Genomic DNA, 20,046 nt, shown 5'->3' with positions numbered 1-20,046 from the left:
TTTGGATTGTTCTTTTTGAGAAAAAAGGAAAATAGATCTTATCTTCTCTAGATGCGCGGCTAGTAGTATGCAAAATGAAAACAAAATAAGTGTAAATATCGGGTTTTCATAGGAAAGCATACTACCCCAATAACTAGGCTCGCGGCTAGTAGTATGCAATTAAGATCAAATAAAACACAAACCTCTTTGTAGGTTTTTTGTCAGAAGCCTTTCAGTAATTTTCTGTCTGTTCTTTTCGGTTTTGCAGAATGGTTATATAGTTTTTCAGCTTGTTTTGTAATGAACTGCGGAGGTATATAAAATAGCTCTTTTTTGAAAATTGATTGATTTTTTTTAATAAGAAAAAAAACGTTAGAAAAAACGTTTTTTGATTATTACATAACAGAGAAACAATTTTGCCACTTTTCTGTTGCTTCTTTACAGTTTTGCAAGGGGATGAAATAACTTTTGAGATTGTTTTCAAACAAACAGAAGGAGCTATTTCGAACGCGTTCTTGTTATCTACTGAAAATTTCCAATAAACATTAGAAAAATGTTTTTTGAGTTTTTTAAGTAAAAGAAGCAAATTTGCAAATTTCAAGTTGCCTCTTTATAAGTTTGTATATTCAATCAACTGATTTTGAAGCTTGTTTTCCAACAAAACCAGGGGGGCTAATCAATGGGTTTCATTGGAACTATTAAATGTTGCTTCTTTACAAAATTGCGAAATCGATAAACCGATTTTGAAGCTTATTTTCCAACAAAACCAGGGGGGCTTATCCATTGGTTTTTTGGATTTATTAAAAGGTTTTCCCTAAAACGTTAAAAAACGTTTTTTGATTTTTTGTAGTCAAGGAAGCAAATTTTGTCAAAATTGAGTTGCTTCTCTACAAAATTGCAAAATCGATAAATTGATTTTGAAGCTTCTTTTCCAACGAACCCAGGGGGGCTAATCAATGGGTTTTTGGATTTAATAAAAAGTTTTCATTAAAACGTTAGAAAAACGTTTTTTGATTTTTGACGCTCAAAAAAGCGCTTTTGCGCCTTTCTCATTTTTTGAGCAAAAATTTTACATGAGGTGTTCAACCAAAATAAAGTTGATTTTAAGTCCAACTGAAGTGTTCTATTCAAATAAAAATTTTACTTTCATGTAGATTTTTTGCGGCAAATTGAGAAAATTGTTTTTGAGTTTTTCCGATGCAAAAAACTATATCGTTTTTTTCGGGCAATTTGTGTTTTTTTTCGTTAATTGCTGACTTGTAGTTGCTCACGGCTATTTCTTTCATAAACCATCTACCAAAAGCTCGTTGGGGGACAATTTTTGTGTGTTTGAGATTTTTTGTCGCAAAAATATCACGTTTTTTGTATACTTCTAACCGGGGAAAGGACTTCTAAGGTGACGTCTGGAACCTCGGGCGATCAGCTCTTGGTGACATCTGTAACCAAAAAAAAATGTCAGGCCTTCTTGGTCGAGTGACGTCTGAAAACCCTTGAAAAAAAAACTCTTCGTCTTTGGTTGGCTCGTCTGCAATAAGAAACTCTTCCTCTGTCGTAGTCTTGGGGTGTGCTCATGCCCCCTCTTTGTTTAAAAAAATAAATTTAATTCAGAAGGTTTTGTGTCCTTATTATTAAGGCGGATGGTCGCCAAAATTATGTTTTAAAACATATCTCTAGTCTAATCATTTGCTAAAAGAGCACGTCTAAGTTTCACGTTGTTGGACAAAAGAGTCAAGTTTTTGTTGCAATTTTGGCGGTTTTTGAATCATCTTGAAAGTTGCAATAAAATTGGCAACAGGTTCGAAATTGGCCCCTCGAGCAAAAACGCACCAACTAATTAGGTCTAGCCAACTTTTGCGCCAGAGATCTCTGGCGCAGACGTTGGCTAGACCTAATTAGTTGGTGCATTTTTGCTTATTGTGAAGAAGTCCTTACCTGTGCATGGCTGAACACATCGTAGCTCCTGGGTGCACTAAAAAAAATTCTGCGTCATAAACGAGCTTAGATGCAGACCTCGAGATGGGGAATTTTGCGCAATCATGCACTTTCAGAATTTCCCGACCCCAAGTGTGACTCAAAGGTGGTCTGATCAGAGTCTAAAGCCAGGAACACGCGAGCCTTGTCAGAGACTCTAAAAACTTTGATCAAACTATTCTGAAAAAAAGTTTTTTAAATCCAATTCTTCACTAAAATCTACAAAGCACACTTTTGTACAAACAATTAATTTAATTTTGGCGAGAGTTTCTGTAATCAGTTTCTGTTTGGCTTTTCTGTCACTCATAGTCTGTGACTGAGAGTGAGAAATTGCGCCCGATATTTTTAACGGAGTTGGGATTATGGTGTGAATGGTCAGGACTGGTGGCTGCTGATGATCGTGCTTCGTGACCACGCTTCAAGGCTTCTTCTCGGGACGCATCCGCACTCTGTGAAGCGTCTAAAATATGCGAATCACGTTTGAATTCTATAACATGGTCGATATGTGTAATCAAATTGGCTATCGAGGTCAAGATATGCAATAGCGTCTTTTCATTGCTTATTTATGTACGAAAAACGCCGATCGGGCTGAAAATGAAGAGCGAATAGCACTTTCTACATTTCAGCAATTTTCAGCTTAAATCTCACAGAGCTTAATAATTTTTCAGCATTTTTTTTTTACATTTTTGTGCTAAATCTGCCTCCGTCATGTGCACTGATGTCTGATCATTTTGGGATTCTGCAAGAAAACAATTTTTTCCCTCTAAAACTTGGCAAATTTGAATAGCTTTTTTGATTTTACGAAACTGACAGACGTTATAGAAAATGCAAAGTTCAGAGAGCAATTTCAGTTTTTAACTCCAACAGAAAATTTTGAAAATAAAAAAACACTAGTTTCTCTTGAGTTGATAAAATTAGCGCTAAGCTAACATACTGGAAACTACTGCAACTGTTTTGGCCCAATTTGTTTCAATTGTAATTAATCGAGACATTTTTAATGTTTATTATCACGACATACCAATAACTGCTAAAATTTTAGGCTAAAATTTTGTGTTAAAAGTGATAGACAGGCTGTTTGGGTTTAGCACGGGAAGTTCAACTGTGGTTCTTCTCATTGAACTGACACTGAAGATTTTTGAGAAAATGTCAATTAGTTCCGTAGGCTTTGATTGTAGGATTTATTTGCCCGGACTGAACGTCAAGTTTTAATGAATTCTGATTCCGTGAAATTGCAAGTCTTGGATCAGTACTGTATCAGAGCTCTGATCATGTCAGTTTTTGAACTTGGCACGTTTTAAATCAATTCTTAAGTCTTGCGCAAGTCTTGAGCAAGTCTTGGCCAAGACTTGACAAGTTTTGAACCATTAGCAAATTTCGTGTATAAAAAGTTGCTCCAGTTAAGCTAATTTTGAAATGCATTAATTATAAATAATTTCTTCTAAAAACTCTACTTTGCTTATTAACTGCTCAAGAAGCAAGATTTGTCAAGTCTTGGCCAAGACTTGACTCAAGACTTGCTAAGTCTTGGCCAAGACTTGAATTAGACTTGACAAGTCTTAACCATGTCTTAACATGTCTTCACAAATCTTAAGACTTGAGATAAGACGTGATCAGTACTGATTTGTGAACTCAAGACGTGTATTTCACTGAAGAAAGTACTGATCAAGACCTGAAATTCGTTCTGGGTGAAAAAATAACTGTATGAATATTCCTGGATATATATAAACTTGTCAATCATCAATATTTACTTGAAAACTGAAGGAATAATATTTTGGCCCTGCAAATTTTAAAAAGTTGTTCGGGAAACAGAAAACAATTTGTACAGGTGAATCAAGTCAGAAGAGTTAAAATTATGCAATTGCAGTCCCGCATGCCATGCTCTTGGTCACTTACTGTTACTGTTTTTAGTATATTCAATCGAATAAGAGAATCAAAAAAGGTGATACAAAAAACTCTATTCGCACGTGATTGTTCTCAGTCTGAACCTTGACAAAACAGTAAGTCTTAATTCTGGAATGAATAATGCGAACACATGGTAGGGTTCAGCGAAACTTTAGTTCAGGGTGATTACAATGTTAAACGGACATTGATAGGGGTATTTGAGATTCAAGAAACATAGATTCATTTATGTAAATATAACAGTTTTTTTTTGAAGTACGAAAGATACTTTCTAACTAACTTTTTTATAACTAATAAAATGGTCTAGTCTTTACCTGTGCGTTCACTGTGCATAGAGTTATTAGCGGGAATTCTTTTTTAAAATTAATGTTTGTTGTGCAAAAGAAATAATTCAAATTGTAACTTGAGTTTACTTGTCTAATTGCAAACTAATTTATCTTTTTAATGTCTTCTAAGCTGTACAATGTTTAGAAATCAAGTGAGTTGTTGGCAATAAATAAAACATTGATAAATTTACTGAGCTCTTGGCAAACTACATTACTATATCAGATGTTTGCAAATTTCCGTAAAAAACGATGGAGTTAAAAGATGTCGCTGGTTTCGTACGAATAATTTTATGCTATTTTTTTAAGAAGTATGTACTGTTGAAAATTTGTCTCACTTGTGAAAACACAACAAAAGGAGAATCCTGGGTTATCAAAAGAGTTACAATTTTTTGATGTCAAAATTAACAATTTTTTCAACCCTTGCAAAAAAAGTAAATCACAGCAATAACATAAGCTGTTTAAACCGAAATTAGTTTCAATTAATAGAAAATTGAAAAAAGGCGGTCTTTAAATGTCTTCTATTGAATCAAGCAAATGAATAAAACCTCAACAAAAAATCCAGTGTCTTCAATTATGTTTCAAAAGAACAAAAAGTGAACAGTTGTTGTTTTACATTTCTTGAACACTTTACAGTGTGGTCACAATCAATTCAACAAACCAGTAGCATGTTATCGATCAAGAAAAAACGTTAAATTAAATAGTCTGAATCTTGACAAAACAATATGTCTTAATTCTGGAATAATTACTGCGAACACATTGTAGGGTTCAGCGAAACTTTAGTTCAGGGTGATTATAATGTGAAACGGACATTGATAGGGGTATTTGAGATTCAAGAAACATCGATTCATATATGTAAAAATAGCAGTTTTTTTTAAGTACAAAAAATACTTTCTAACTAACTTTTTTTATAACTAATAAAACGGTCTAGTGTTAACCTGTGCGTTCACTGTGCATAGAGTTATTAGCGGGAATTCTTTTTTAAAATTAATGTTTGTTGTGCAAAAGAAATAATTCAAATTGTAACTTGAGTTTACTTGTCTAATTAGAAACTAATTTATCTTTTTAATGTCTTCTAAGCTGTACAATGTTTAGAAATCAAGTGAGTTGTTGGCAATAAATAAAACATTGATAAATTTACTGAGCTCTTGGCAAACTACATTACTATATCAGATGTTTGCAAATTTCCGTAAAAAACGATGGAGTTAAAAGATGTCGCTGGTTTCGTACGAAAAATTTTATGCTATTTTTTGAGAAGTATGTACTGTTGAAAATTTGTCTCACTTGTGAAAACACAACAAAAGTAGAATCCTGGGTTATCAAAAGAGTTACAATTTTTTGATGTCAAAATATACAATTTTTTCAACCCTTGCAAAAAAATAAATCACAGCAATAACATAAGCTGTTGAAACCGAAATTAATTTCAATTAATAGAAAATTGAAAAAAGGCGCTCTTTAAATGTCTTCTATTGAATCAGGCAAATAAATACAACCTCAACAAAAAATCCAGTGTCTTCAATTATGTTTCAAAAGTACAAAAAGTCAACAGTGGTTGTTTTACATTTCTTGAACACTTTACAGTGTGCTCACAATCAATTCAAAAAATCAGTAGCATGATATCGATCAAGAAAAAACGTTAAATTAAATATTCTGAATCTTGACAAAACAGTAAGTCTTAATTCTGGAATAAATACTGCGAACACATTGTAGGGTTCAGCAAAACTTTAGTTCAGGGTGATTATAATTTGAAACGGACATTGATAGGGGTAATTGAGATTCAAGAAACATAGATTCATATATGTAAAAATAACAGTTTTTTTAAGTACGAAAGATACTTTCTAACTAACTTTTTTTATAACTAATAAAACGGTCTAGTGTTTACCTGTGCATTCACTGTGCATAGAGTTATTAACGGGAATTCTTTTTTAAAATCAATGTTTGTTGTGCAAAGGAAACAACTCAATTTGTAACTTGAGTTTACTTGTCTAATTGCAAACTAATTTATCTTTTTAATGTCTTCTAAGCTGTGCAATGTTTAGAAATCAAGTGAGTTGTTGGCAATAAATAAAACATTGATAAATTTACTGGGCTCTTGGCAAACTACATTACTATATCAGATGTTTGTAATTTTCCGTAAAAAACGATGGAGTTAAAAGATGTCGCTGGTTTCGTACGAATAATTTTATGCTATTTTTTTAAGAAGTATGTACTGTTGAAAATTTGTCTCACTTGTGAAAACACAACAAAAGGAGAACCCTAGGTTATCAAAAGAGTTAAAATTTTTTGATGTCAAAATTAACAATTTTTTCAACCCTTGCAAAAAATAAATCACAGCAATAACATAAGCTGTTTAAACCGAAATTAATTTCAATTAATAGAAAATTGAAAAAAGGCGGTCTTTAAATGTCTTCTATTGAATCAGGCAAATAAATACAACCTCAACAAAAAATCCAGTGTCTTCAATTATGTTTCAAAAGTACAAAAAGTCAACAGTGGTTGTTTTACATTTCTTGAACACTTTACAGTGTGCTCACAATCAATTCAAAAAATCAGTAGCATGATATCGATCAAGAAAAAACGTTAAATTAAATATTCTGAATCTTGACAAAACAGTAAGTCTTAATTCTGGAATAAATACTGCGAACACATTGTAGGGTTCAGCAAAACTTTAGTTCAGGGTGATTATAATTTGAAACGGACATTGATAGGGGTAATTGAGATTCAAGAAACATAGATTCATATATGTAAAAATAACAGTTTTTTTAAGTACGAAAGATACTTTCTAACTAACTTTTTTTATAACTAATAAAACGGTCTAGTGTTTACCTGTGCATTCACTGTGCATAGAGTTATTAACGGGAATTCTTTTTTAAAATCAATGTTTGTTGTGCAAAGGAAACAACTCAATTTGTAACTTGAGTTTACTTGTCTAATTGCAAACTAATTTATCTTTTTAATGTCTTCTAAGCTGTGCAATGTTTAGAAATCAAGTGAGTTGTTGGCAATAAATAAAACATTGATAAATTTACTGGGCTCTTGGCAAACTACATTACTATATCAGATGTTTGTAATTTTCCGTAAAAAACGATGGAGTTAAAAGATGTCGCTGGTTTCGTACGAATAATTTTATGCTATTTTTTTAAGAAGTATGTACTGTTGAAAATTTGTCTCACTTGTGAAAACACAACAAAAGGAGAACCCTAGGTTATCAAAAGAGTTAAAATTTTTTGATGTCAAAATTAACAATTTTTTCAACCCTTGCAAAAAATAAATCACAGCAATAACATAAGCTGTTTAAACCGAAATTAATTTCAATTAATAGAAAATTGAAAAAAGGCGGTCTTTAAATGTCTTCTATTGAATCAGGCAAATAAATACAACCTCAACAAAAAATCCAGTGTCTTCAATTATGTTTCAAAAGTACAAAAAGTCAACAGTGGTTGTTTTACATTTCTTGAACACTTTACAGTGTGCTCACAATCAATTCAAAAAATCAGTAGCATGATATCGATCAAGAAAAAACGTTAAATTAAATATTCTGAATCTTGACAAAACAGTAAGTCTTAATTCTGGAATAAATACTGCGAACACATTGTAGGGTTCAGCAAAACTTTAGTTCAGGGTGATTATAATTTGAAACGGACATTGATAGGGGTAATTGAGATTCAAGAAACATAGATTCATATATGTAAAAATAACAGTTTTTTTAAGTACGAAAGATACTTTCTAACTAACTTTTTTTATAACTAATAAAACGGTCTAGTGTTTACCTGTGCATTCACTGTGCATAGAGTTATTAACGGGAATTCTTTTTTAAAATCAATGTTTGTTGTGCAAAGGAAACAACTCAATTTGTAACTTGAGTTTACTTGTCTAATTGCAAACTAATTTATCTTTTTAATGTCTTCTAAGCTGTGCAATGTTTAGAAATCAAGTGAGTTGTTGGCAATAAATAAAACATTGATAAATTTACTGGGCTCTTGGCAAACTACATTACTATATCAGATGTTTGTAATTTTCCGTAAAAAACGATGGAGTTAAAAGATGTCGCTGGTTTCGTACGAATAATTTTATGCTATTTTTTTAAGAAGTATGTACTGTTGAAAATTTGTCTCACTTGTGAAAACACAACAAAAGGAGAACCCTAGGTTATCAAAAGAGTTAAAATTTTTTGATGTCAAAATTAACAATTTTTTCAACCCTTGCAAAAAATAAATCACAGCAATAACATAAGCTGTTTAAACCGAAATTAATTTCAATTAATAGAAAATTGAAAAAAGGCGGTCTTTAAATGTCTTCTATTGAATCAAGCAAATGAATACAACCTCAACAAAAAATCCAGTGTCTTCAATTATTTTTCAAAAGTACAAAAAGTCAACAGTTGTTGTTTTACATTTCTTGAACACTTTACAGTGTGGTCACAATCAATTCAAAATTTGTCTCATTTGTGAAAACACAACAAAAGGAGAATCCTGGGTTATCAAAAGAGCTACAATTTTTTGATGTCAAAATATACAATTTTTTCAACCCTTGCAAAAAAATAAATCACAGCAATAACATAAGCTGTTTAAACCGGAATTAATTTCAATTAATAGAAAATTGAAAAAAGGCGGTCTTTAAATGTCTTCTATTGAATCAAGCAAATGAATACAACCTCAACAAAAAATCCAGTGTCTTCAATTATGTTTCAAAAGTACAAAAAGTCAACAGTTGTTGTTTTACATTTCTTCAAGACTTTACAGTGTGGTCACAATCAATTCAAAAAATCAGTAGCATGTTATCGATCAAGAAAAAACGTTAAATTAAATAGCTCGTCGAATTATTCTCCGGATTAAGTACTTACTGATTTCTGCTTTGCATATAGCGTTTTAGAAGCGTTTGACTCGTTTCTAGCCGACAGAAAGCAGTGTGTGAAACTAGAGGACTTTTTTCCGAATAGACATAGTCAACCATGTTGTTTCTCCAACAACTATTTTACTGCTTCTCATTTTCATTTTCTACATCCATGATTTTTAGGAAGAAGTGAAAAGACGCTTTGCAATGATTCAGTTCCCTGACGATACAAAATTTTACATCAAAACCAAAAACAATTTCGAAATAAAAAACATGCTTTTTGGAAAAACGAACGAGTACCTAAAACGAAATATGCTAACAACTAATACTGTAATATAACCGATTTACTTGCTTTTCCCAGGAAAAATGATGATTTTGGAGAAATACAATTGATAGGGGAGAAAACGAAAAAAAAACAAAAAACCACTGCATATATTTAGGAAGTGAGATTGATTGGAATTTGCGCTTTCAAAAATGTATAATCAATATATACGTCGACTGATCTTTTTTTTTACTGTGATTACGATCGGGGAGATAAAATGTTCGTCAGAGCAACTAGATAGTTTTTCGATATGACCTTCAGTCTGTAATCTTTCTAATTCTTCTGACACTCTAGGTTGGAGATTTATCGGAACACGTCGACCTTTTTGATGCTTTGCTGTAAACTTTTGATGAAAATTTGATTTCGCTACTTGTGTTTTAGATAAGCCAATTCTTGATACTAGATGTGGAAATTGCGTCGCAATTGTCTCCTTAAATTTACATGTAGAATTATTGATGTTATAAACACATTTACCAGTTTCTGGTTGTTGTTGAACAACTGCAAGTCCCAATGTAGTGAACAGATCTCTTCCGATGATAATTTTGTGCCCATCGTCTACCACAGTCAGCATCGCTGATGTGTCTTTCCATTGATTGTAGATTACTGTGGTTTCCAAGTGCCCAATGACTTTGATTGGTTCGTTTGAGAATGTTTTCAAATTCCTTTTTTCTGTTGTATCTGTCCATTTGGCTGATTTTGTGGATCGGATGATTTTGTTCGCTAAACTTTTTGTTATGATGCTGACGGCACTTCCAGAGTCAATCATAGCAGATGTTCTTATTTCCCCCGTTTGCACTTCCACATTCAGTGGTTCCAATTGATGAACGGACTCAGAAGAAATCGCCGCTACATAGTCATCTGAATCACTATCATAGTTTGAATCGTACACCTGTTCATACAATTGTTGATAGCTTGTTATATAGTTGACGGATTCTTCATCGTCACTTTCTTTTTTCCGGCAATTGATCGATTTGGTTTACATTTGATTTTTGAGTTTTCTGTATCGGATTCTGCGAACCTTTCGGTTTGCGGCATTTTCTGGCAAAATGACCCATAATACCACAATTATTACATTTCTTACCATTCGCGGGACAGATCTGCTTATGATTTTGACTCCAACGGAGACCACAATTCATACAAACACTCGTATATTGATAATTTTGAGGGACAGTTGGGTAGCGTGTGAAGTCTCGTTTTGTTGAAAGTCCATTCGCGTTGCGATTGCGTACTGGGTTACTATTAATGAAATTCACAGAAGTAGTACCTGACATCAAGTTTTGGTTTATTTTCTGCTGATTCTGTGCTCCCATTTCCATTTGTATGGCTATCTCCAATGCTTTTGGTGGTTCTACTGTTTCCTTCAACAATTCCTTTTGTGTCTCGTGATTAAGCATATTCAATATGAATGCATCACGGATCAATGTAGTCTCTTCACTACCCAGAGTGCAATTTTCCGCCAATTCTATGAGGCGACCATAGAAATTTTCCACCGACTCTCCTTTCTGCTGCTTACACGAGTAGAAAACGAAACGATCGTAAGTTATATTACGAACCTTTGTGAATGAGTCCTCCATTGCCCGCCACAAGTCTTTAAAATGTTGTTTCTCTATCTGAAAATGAGGGTATTTACTCTTGAAAATCCGCCGACCCTCTGTACCAATGCTCAGATATAGCAACGATATCGTCTTCTGCTCACAAATTTCCCACGGTTTGTCTCCACAGAGAATCCCAATTTCTTCAACCTTTTTGCAACGGTTTTTGCCAGTTTACTTTCAATTGCTGATTTCGAACTTTACGATCTCTTTCCGTTGCCTGTGTGTGGTTTTCTACCGGTTCTTCGTAGGTAGGTTCAGGCGGGTAAGTCACCGTTGCAGGGGGATCATTTAACAGGGTGTCTAATTGTATCCCTTCCTTAGCAAGTAGAGCCAGTTTCCATTGTTGCGTCCATTTGTCCCACGTCAGAGAAGGTGTTGCTGTCGGTTTCTCCCAAATTGCTTCTATGTGCAGTGGTGTTTTCTTTGAGTCCGCTGCTGACTGCGCCATGTTATTCTCATACACAATGAGTATAGTCAATTGAATTGCAAATGCTCTCGTACAAGTTGAGATAGGCACTTGCGCCGCGAATGGCAAGTTTAGTTGTTACGTTCAAATGATTATTTTAAAGAATGGGCAATCGCGGTGCGATTGACTCTAGTCGAACTACTGAGCTCAAATGAGAAGCGTTTGCAAGAATTAAATTAAACTGAGCGTTAGCACTGCAAATTGGAGAATGAGATTAAGAATGATACAATTTAAGAAAGAAAGTTTGTTCAAAGTTTAATCATGCATAACGGAAGCAACTCTTGGATTTGTTTATATCGTGAACGAATGTATTTCCTTTACAGACAGAGTGAACAGACAAAAACTACTAAAATGGGAGGAAGTATACATCAACTGAACTTAAATGGCATTTGCCCTTCAAATGGAATTTATAACAACTAAAAAAAATAAAATACGGATATGGATACATGAAGGGTATCCATTGCCGTATGACAAACTGATAATATTGGCATTTCATACAGATAATTTTTCCTGGTGGATGGAATATGTTGTTGGTGAGTAAAAATTGCACAACACAACAATTTACCATTTTTAACAGCAAATAACTGTTCTTGACATAAAAAGGCAAACTGAATTGGAATAATGTTCTGCATAAAAACAAAAAAATACCAAACCAAGCTAAATAAGATGATAAAATGCATTTGAACAAAGAATTTAAATTTTTATTATTCGACAAAAAATATTAGCAGCTTCATATAGTATTATACATAGCAGAATACGGGGCCTCTCGTTTAATTTAAATAACGAGAGGTCTAAAAATTACATTGTGTAATTTATATCTGACTTGTGACCATTAACCGACTGATTTACTTGTCAATTCGATAAAGAAAACAATAAAAAAATTAAAGTCCGGAAATATTTATCAACTTCTCAATAATAAAAAACTAGGTTATTTATACTTCAGATAATACAGTGCCATCTCTTAATTGAAAATAAATCTCAAAAAGCCCAATAACTGCTCTCTGCTCACAATTATAAAACTATTTTAAGAAAATATTAAAAAACTGGCAGATGTCTTCAAAAAGAAGCAACTTTTTCCTTGATAGGGTTGTACAAATTTTCTACTATGTCAGTTATTACCCAAAAAAGTTTGTGATATGATGGTTTTGAAAAACACCGGGTCAGTTGCATCGGGTATTTGGAATAATGTATCTCTTTGACCTAACCTAATTGAAAATCACTCCGCTCGTAGTAAAAAAAAACCTTTGGAAGACCAAATCTTTTGCTGACATCAATAACAAATAGGATACTTTTTTAAGCAAAATCATTGATATCTAAAACTCAACTCTGTCGTCTTAGTTTTTAATTTAATGAAAACTGTTCCTGAAGCTGCTAAAGAGCTTAGACGCAATCTACCGACGCTCAGTTTTAAAGAGTAAAATGTCAGCAAGGCGGAATTTCAAATATAATTTTGACTTTTATATTTTCTCTCGCGTATTTTTACATCTTCTCAAGTACTCAATAATCTTTCCAACAGTTCTCGTTTAAATTGGATTCGGCCCCATAAAGTTACTCTAAAAACGTTCAATTTGAAGCATGTCAAGATAGTTTTAAAAAAACGAGATAAAAACTGGCAACCAAAAACTTTTCACAAATTTACTTTTTTGAATTTGGAAACAAGTCTTGACGGTAAAAATTAATTGCTTTTGGTAAAAATACAGGAAAAGTTTCTCATAACCGTTTGTACGCAGTGAACAATCTTGAATTCAGCAAAAAGTTGAAATTAACATCCAAGAATTAAGGCGTATTGTAGAAAAAAATTGATAAAAAACAAATCAGCCGACAACAAATTTTTAGACCATATTTCCTTTGAAATTGTCCCAAGCATTTGATAACTTTAAGTTCAAAAGCTAAAAAATTGCAATAAGAAAAAAGTTGCTGAAAATCCGTTTTAAATCGATGAAAAATTAATTAAATTACCGAAAGAAAGCCAATCGGGCTATACTTCGACATCACTCAACTAGCTAATAATTGCCCAAAATATTCTGATCTTATTTTGATGAAACCATTGCCACAGTTTTTTGGGCATTAATTACGGCAAAACTGACAAAATACCAGGGACAAAGCGAGCGAAAAAGAATTGAATTGACGCCGTGTTTCGTGCGCAGAGGATACTATCAGAAAAGTTTAGCAGAAAAAATCGGCGTAAAAGTCTTAGCAAACCTCTATGAACTTCCAAAATTAAAAACAAAAACAATGCTGTGAACAATCATTATATGTTACTAAAATAGGGCAAAATTTGAATGAGAAATACTGAAAAAGTGAGCAAAAGCCATAATCGGTCAGATGTTCTCAAAACGTTAAACCTATATAACTCCTCAAAAAAAGGCAAAATTAAAAAATGGCAACCAGAATATTCTACTTTCGACGCGTTTTCTAATAGCGCTGCATCTTCCTATGGATCTTTTCAAAAGCTGCCCTGTTTGCATAAGATGGGGCTGTTCTTGAATAGAATTGAAGCGAGCGATTAATTAACCAATCAGAGACGACTAATGACTTTCCACATATGCGCAAGTTATTTCAAACGGAATAGAATGAAATACGCTAAACTATGTTTATTGGCTGAATATCAATACAAAGCGAAAAGAATTTCCGACTGGCGGCTCGGTGGTGCGCTTGGCGCGCGGCGCGGCTTTGCCGCAGTAACCGACCCTCAATTTTTGGATTACATCCCACAGCACACGAGAGGCATGGCCGTGAACAACGGTCCGCTATTCAGCGTAAACTTCTATTCGGCTGTCTAAACTGTAGCCCAAATAATTTTGTGGTAAGTCTAGCACAGAAGGGGGCGGGGCGACTCTCTACTAGGTACCAAAGGGGGGATTGTTGAAAAGGAAAAACCGGTTGAGCATATAGTTCCTCACCCACTAACATGGGTCGGAACAATGAATGGGATATAGCAATTATGCAGAAATATTTTGAAGAGGTCAACTTACTCGCAGCTCTGATTTCTTTCCTCATGGCCAAATAAAGCAGAAACATCATCAAGAAGAAAATGAGAAATCCGACTCCCATACTTCCAAAATAGGTAGCCGGCCACAGATTTGGATCTTCAAGCAACGTATTCTCCTCCTCTTGACCTTCAAACATTTGACCTTTTGACCCCACGGGTCTCAAGGTCACAAAAATGAACACATTGGCAGTGACGAAACCGTAATGATGCATGTTCAAGTTTGTATCAAATTCATTACTTTTACAATTTTTGCTTTTTGCTGGACTCGTATTGTAACGTTTAGCTTCAAATTCAAATGGCCAATAATAAGAGATAATATTTGTATATTGACTTTGATTTGCGTGTGTGGCTTTTCAAAATTTTTGGTGCAAAATAAAGCTTGGCTTGTTTACCGAGCGTTTATCGTGTCAGAATTTGCCGCACTTGCTGTTAAAAGTCATGTTTGAGAATTGTGAAGATTCAAATAACATCTAATTGCCAAGACTAACAAGAGATGAAAAAAGAAATGTAATTATTTTTGTGAGATTTTTGTTGACTGTTCTGTTTTATGATAAAAAGTACCAATTGATGTTAAGGCGGTATATTCATTATTGGCGAAGTGATGGCTCAGTTTTGAATGATTTATGAAGTAGTTGATAATAATTAGCTGTTACAATAACGAAAAGTTGAGAATATTTTGGTGTTTGAACACGCGTATAAATCATTGATACAGTTATTCGCTAGCTTATTGAAAGAGTAAAAAAACTGATTAAGTTGCCGAGTCGAGTTGCCTGCAAAGAACAGATGTTATCGCTACGCTAGATGTGAAGAACTGTTTGAAAGATCTTGCACGCTAAAGGCGGTTATGATTATCGATTTTTCAGATTTTTTGGGTTATCGGCGTGGCTTATTTTCCAGGAAAGCCTGAAATTTGTATGGTTAATTCCAAGTGCGCCAGATTTTGGCATCTTGTAAATCAAACATTCAGCTCAAAAAAAATCATACGACTTCTTGAAACATGTTTTGCGTATTTTTCGAGATGTAAATTAACTTTTAAATCAAAAGTTGATTAAAGGTGATTTCGAAAGTTGATTTCAAAAGCTTGTAGAAAAGAAGCTCTTCAGTAGCAACTGGTTAAACAATTGTAGAACCTTCGCTAAATTTCAGATTAGAAACAAACTAACAATTAAAAACTTTGTAAACCAATTTTTCTAAACAAGCAAAATTTAATACTTTTTGCCAACTGTTGTGTGCATGTGTCCTAAATTATTACTGACTGTCAGGAAGCAATTTTCTATGCAAATTTTAAAACTAAGAAATTAAATTTCAAAGTCTAACAGTCACTGGAAACTAAATATAACCTCAGGCAGAGCCAAAAAAGCACTCAAAGTCCCAAACCATTAAAAATCAAAAATACGACATATCTACGTACAATTAACGGTTCCGTCAATTCAAAAAGTTAAAAATTTAATTTTTATTTGTATGCTACCATTTATTTCCTCTGAATGTGTTTGAAAACTCTAAAAACTCTAAGCAACTTAAGCAGATAAAAATGATGGAACGTTTTTACAAAGGCAAATAGGCTTAAGATAAGAATATAGCGGTAGAGATTCGGACCGAAAAAAGTGAACTTAAATCTGCAATCGAATTTCGTTCCGCAAGCAATATTGATGACCTAATTTGAAAATAGACCTATCCGAACTTTTTGGACCAAAAAATGGGCTCTCTGACATCTGACAGTGAAAATTCAATCTAATGTTAGTTTTAGAATGTGCTCCAAAAATGATAAAGGAAATTATTAGAGCAAAACCAAAGCAACAGTTTGAGCGAACTTCTTTTTGGCTGGATTTCAGTAACTAAAAACTGTTTTTCTGCCATTTTTGATGAAAAAAGTTTGAATTTTGAAAATTTTATCAAAAGTTTTAGCCGAAAAACTTCAATCAAACAATTCAGCATCGCTTTTCCATCTCTAACGGTAACAACAACACTCTGCCGTTAAATATTTTAACTTATTTTGAATTAAATTAGCGAAATTGTGCCAAATTTTAGCAGAAATTACTGAAAATGTGAACAAAAACAGGCGAATGTTCACAAAACTTTAAACCTCGATGACTCCCTGTAAAACTTGAAAATCGAAAAAAACTTTTTAATTCCGTATTCTACGCTGGACGGATTTTTCAATGATACCACTCACAATTCTCTGCGATGAATATATCGGTCGGCCAAAATTGACTGTACAAAAAAAACCCAGTTGAGTATATAGTTCCTCCCTCCCCACTAAAGTGGGGGTCGGAACAAAAACCCAAAGCAGATCGCCAATATGCAATGGTTCACAGTGTTCCAACATCGCGCATTCACATTATTACCTTGACACTCCATCAATTGAAACGGAGATAGACTGCATTCGAAATTAACATTTGCACTCCTTTATTTAATTCGAATGAACACTGAAACAAAGAAAGTAAAAAAAATTCAAATCAAGTTTTAAGGCAATTTTGCCGAGAAAAAAAAACAATTACATCCAGTATATAGATGAATTAACAAAAACAAAAAGTGGTATTCAGAAGAAAACCTTGATATCGTTTTCGAAATACATCACAGACCAAAGACCAACTTTTAGAACAACTTCAATATTTTGTGGCCTCTACATATTTTCAATCAGAGCATAAAAAATATCTCACTTTTGATCCATACAATTTTGCAGAAGTCAATAAAACCAACGCTGAACTTACTGTATCCGGTGCTTAAAAGTAAGATGGAAAAAAAGCAAAATTAGAGACTTAAAATAAAATAAATTATCGAAGCTAGACAATCAGGAGATAAATCATCTGTGAAAGAGTTCGTTTTCCTCTGGAACATTTTATGTTTGAATTTATCAAAAGATCGATCCAACCAAGTGGTTTTCAAGTTAGATGTAACCGTATACGCGAAACCAAAACACGAGAAATGCTGAAAAATGAAAATTGTACTCAAAAAGAAGAAAAACAAAACAGTTTCCACAACCTGTAAAATGAAATTCAACCTTATAAATTCTGTAAACATCGGTCTGTTTTTCGGCCAATGGGACACGTATAAAAATAAAAAGGAACGCTTAACCAAAGCCACAACCCTTTTGAAAGTTCATGGCTTCAAGGTTTACTAAACACAAATTGTTACGCTTAAAATTTTAACCACTTTCTACGAAAAATGTTAGAAAATCAAAAACATCACTTTTAAGTTACAACGAAATCCAAATTGATAATGAAGATATACTACACTCAAAATAAAAACTTGCAGTCTTTTATTTAATTCGAATGAACACTGAAACAAAGGAAGTGAAAAAAATTAAAATCAATTCTAAAACAATTTCGTCAGGAAAACAAACAATTTCATCCAGTAAATAGATGAATTAAAAAGAATAAAAAATCGTATCCAGAAGAAAACCCATATATCAATTTCAAATTACATCCCAAACCCAAGACCAACTTTTAGAATAACTTCATTATTGTGTGGCCTCTACCTTTTTTCAATCACAGCATCAAAAAAATCTCAAAGTTGATCCATTCATTTTTGCAGAAAACAGTAAAACGAACGCTGCACTCACTATAACCTGTACTGAAAAGTAAGATGAAAAAACAAAATTAGAGATTTAAATTGAAAATAAATTATCGAAGCTGGACAATCACAATGTAAATCTACAAGTCCACTAAACAGAATGGTCAGAACTCTGACAACAATTCAAATGAAGAGCAACAAACTTAAGTCGTGATTCAATAGAAAAGTTTTTCGATGATAAATTGTTTTTAGGTCAATAAAATGGGCTAACAGTTAAAATCACTATTTAATTCAGATAATGCTCCATCAGAAGGTGGATTAAACTTGTTATTATTAAGACTAAGAAGCAAATCAACGAAAAACAACAATTAAAGGCAAATCAACAGAAATTCACTTTTAATTTACACCAAAATCAAAATTAGAAAACCAAAAAAAAAAATAAAAACCTTTTTCCCTTGGTTTCATAATTAGATGACATCAGAATTTTTACGAGACTGGTTTAATGTTTCTTTTTCTTTCGTATTGCAGAAAATTAAAAATTTGATGAACCTACCGAATATGCCGTTTTTCAAATAGTTAAAATAGCTTGCTGTTCAAATAGCTTCTTAAAATCTAAAAATGTGAAGGAAATAAATCAACAAGCAGAGGGCGCAGAAAAATATATTAATGAAGTAGAAAGTCGAATTCCCTATGGACTGAATTAGGACTGCAGAGTCTAATGAATGAGATTCAAGATGTCTGAGCAACTGAACTTTGTTAATAAATGTGTATGTGATCAAATTGAGCAGGAGGGGCTTCAGGTTACAGGTATTGCGTGAAATATGCTTTCATCAGCCGTACATGCAACAGCTTTTAAGTAGCGTCTGCTTGATATATTTGCGCCATCCGTTTGAACTGTCAAATTTCTCTATCCCTAAAAATTTGGTGTAATTTTTGTACATAGATCTTGACGCGCCCCGTACCTTTTGTGCCCTCATATATAAATATAACACGCGCAATTTCAAAGTAAATTAACATGTCGAAACATTAAAATGTCAGTTTCAATCTGGCAGATCTCTGCAGCACCAAATTATACTGCCAGAATTTCCTATCTAAAGTGTCAGATTTCAAATTTTGCCCTCCAAGTATTGCTTACGTGACTCTGATTCAAGTCACCGAGAACTTTATCGCTAAACGAGTACAACTTTTTTGGAGGAAACGTGGAAAATAAACGCATAACCGATAAGATAAATACTTACATGTTAAAAGTAATAAGACTTACGATCGAAAAGGAAACCAATTAAAATGTGTTCAAATTATGGTTACAGTTCAAAGCCCTAACTATTGAGGGCAAGGAAACTATTTCACTTTTCAACACTTCTAAGCTCTCAAAGCTTTGTCTCTCTTGACAAGACATAATGAACAGATTGCACTTGCCATTTTACTTAGAACCGATTTCAGGTGTTCTTCAGATAGACTTTTGCTTCATTATACCAAGGTAACGGCAGCTTGGATGGGATTTTAAAATATCGCCTTTGAAAACAATACTTGGCTTAGTTTGAATTCTGAACTGTTGTGTAAAATACTTAGGCCCCGTTTTATCTGCATTCCCGCGTCGAGGCCGAATGGTTAACTTGTAAGAAATTGCTTACTATAACATGTAATAAGTTTCTTGCAAGTTCTTGCAAGGCGAAGCATCGCCTTGCAAGTTTTTCTTCCAACAACTTGCAAGTTTTTACAAGTTAACAATCGACTTACAAGTTACTTACAAGTTAACCATTCGCACAAACACACCCACACACACACACACCACACACCACTCACACACATGCACACACACACACACACACACACACACACACACACACACACACACACACACGCTAAGCCGTAAAAAAACGTTGCAAGACATGAATGTAAACGGATGTTTGGAAAATGTAAAATCTGGAAAAGTGTGAATTTGAAAAATAAAAAAGGATATAAAACTGAAGGGCCACTAAATTATTTTGAGAAAATGCTGACATGGATTTGAAAATTCAGTCGAAGACAAAATTTTGGGACATTTTTTAAAAAGCAATCGCGAAGAAGCTAATTGAGATCTACTATTTTTTAATGGATTGCAAAAGGATCTCTCTTGAATTGATAAAATTCGAAAAGTAACCTTTTTCTACTTA

The 20,046-nt window shown here is 33.4% G+C and overlaps 1 protein-coding gene across 1 annotated transcript; it reads right to left on the bottom strand.

The window, feature by feature from the left end:
• Positions 1–2,128: 2,128 nt before the first annotated feature.
• On the bottom strand, positions 2,129–14,790 carry LOC142343848 (uncharacterized). Its single transcript, XM_075395213.1, has 2 exons — positions 14,364–14,790; positions 2,129–2,410 (listed from the first exon to the last, which is right to left on the bottom strand). The coding sequence occupies exons 1-2, from the start codon at positions 14,590–14,592 to the stop codon at positions 2,250–2,252; spliced, it is 390 nt and encodes a 129-aa protein (XP_075251328.1). The 5' UTR covers positions 14,593–14,790; the 3' UTR covers positions 2,129–2,249.
• Between the last annotated feature and the right edge of the window lie 5,256 nt (positions 14,791–20,046).

Source organism: Convolutriloba macropyga, chromosome 8 (assembly GCF_964194025.1).
Source record: "Convolutriloba macropyga chromosome 8, txConMacr16.3, whole genome shotgun sequence".
In the NCBI taxonomy this organism is placed as follows: domain Eukaryota; kingdom Metazoa; phylum Xenacoelomorpha; order Acoela; family Convolutidae; genus Convolutriloba; species Convolutriloba macropyga.
This window is presented reverse-complemented; position numbering and strand designations above follow the sequence as displayed.

What these genes read in the sequence shown, in the direction of transcription:
- LOC142343848 (XM_075395213.1), bottom strand. Translation starts at nt 14,592, where the DNA reads ATGCATCATTACGGTTTCGTCACTGCCAATGTGTTCATTTTTGTGACC. An exon ending in GAAAGAAATCAGAGCTGCGA is followed by an intron (nt 2,411 to 14,363) that starts GTAAGTTGACCT and finishes CGCATATTTTAG; the next exon opens with ACGCTTCACAGAGTGCGGAT.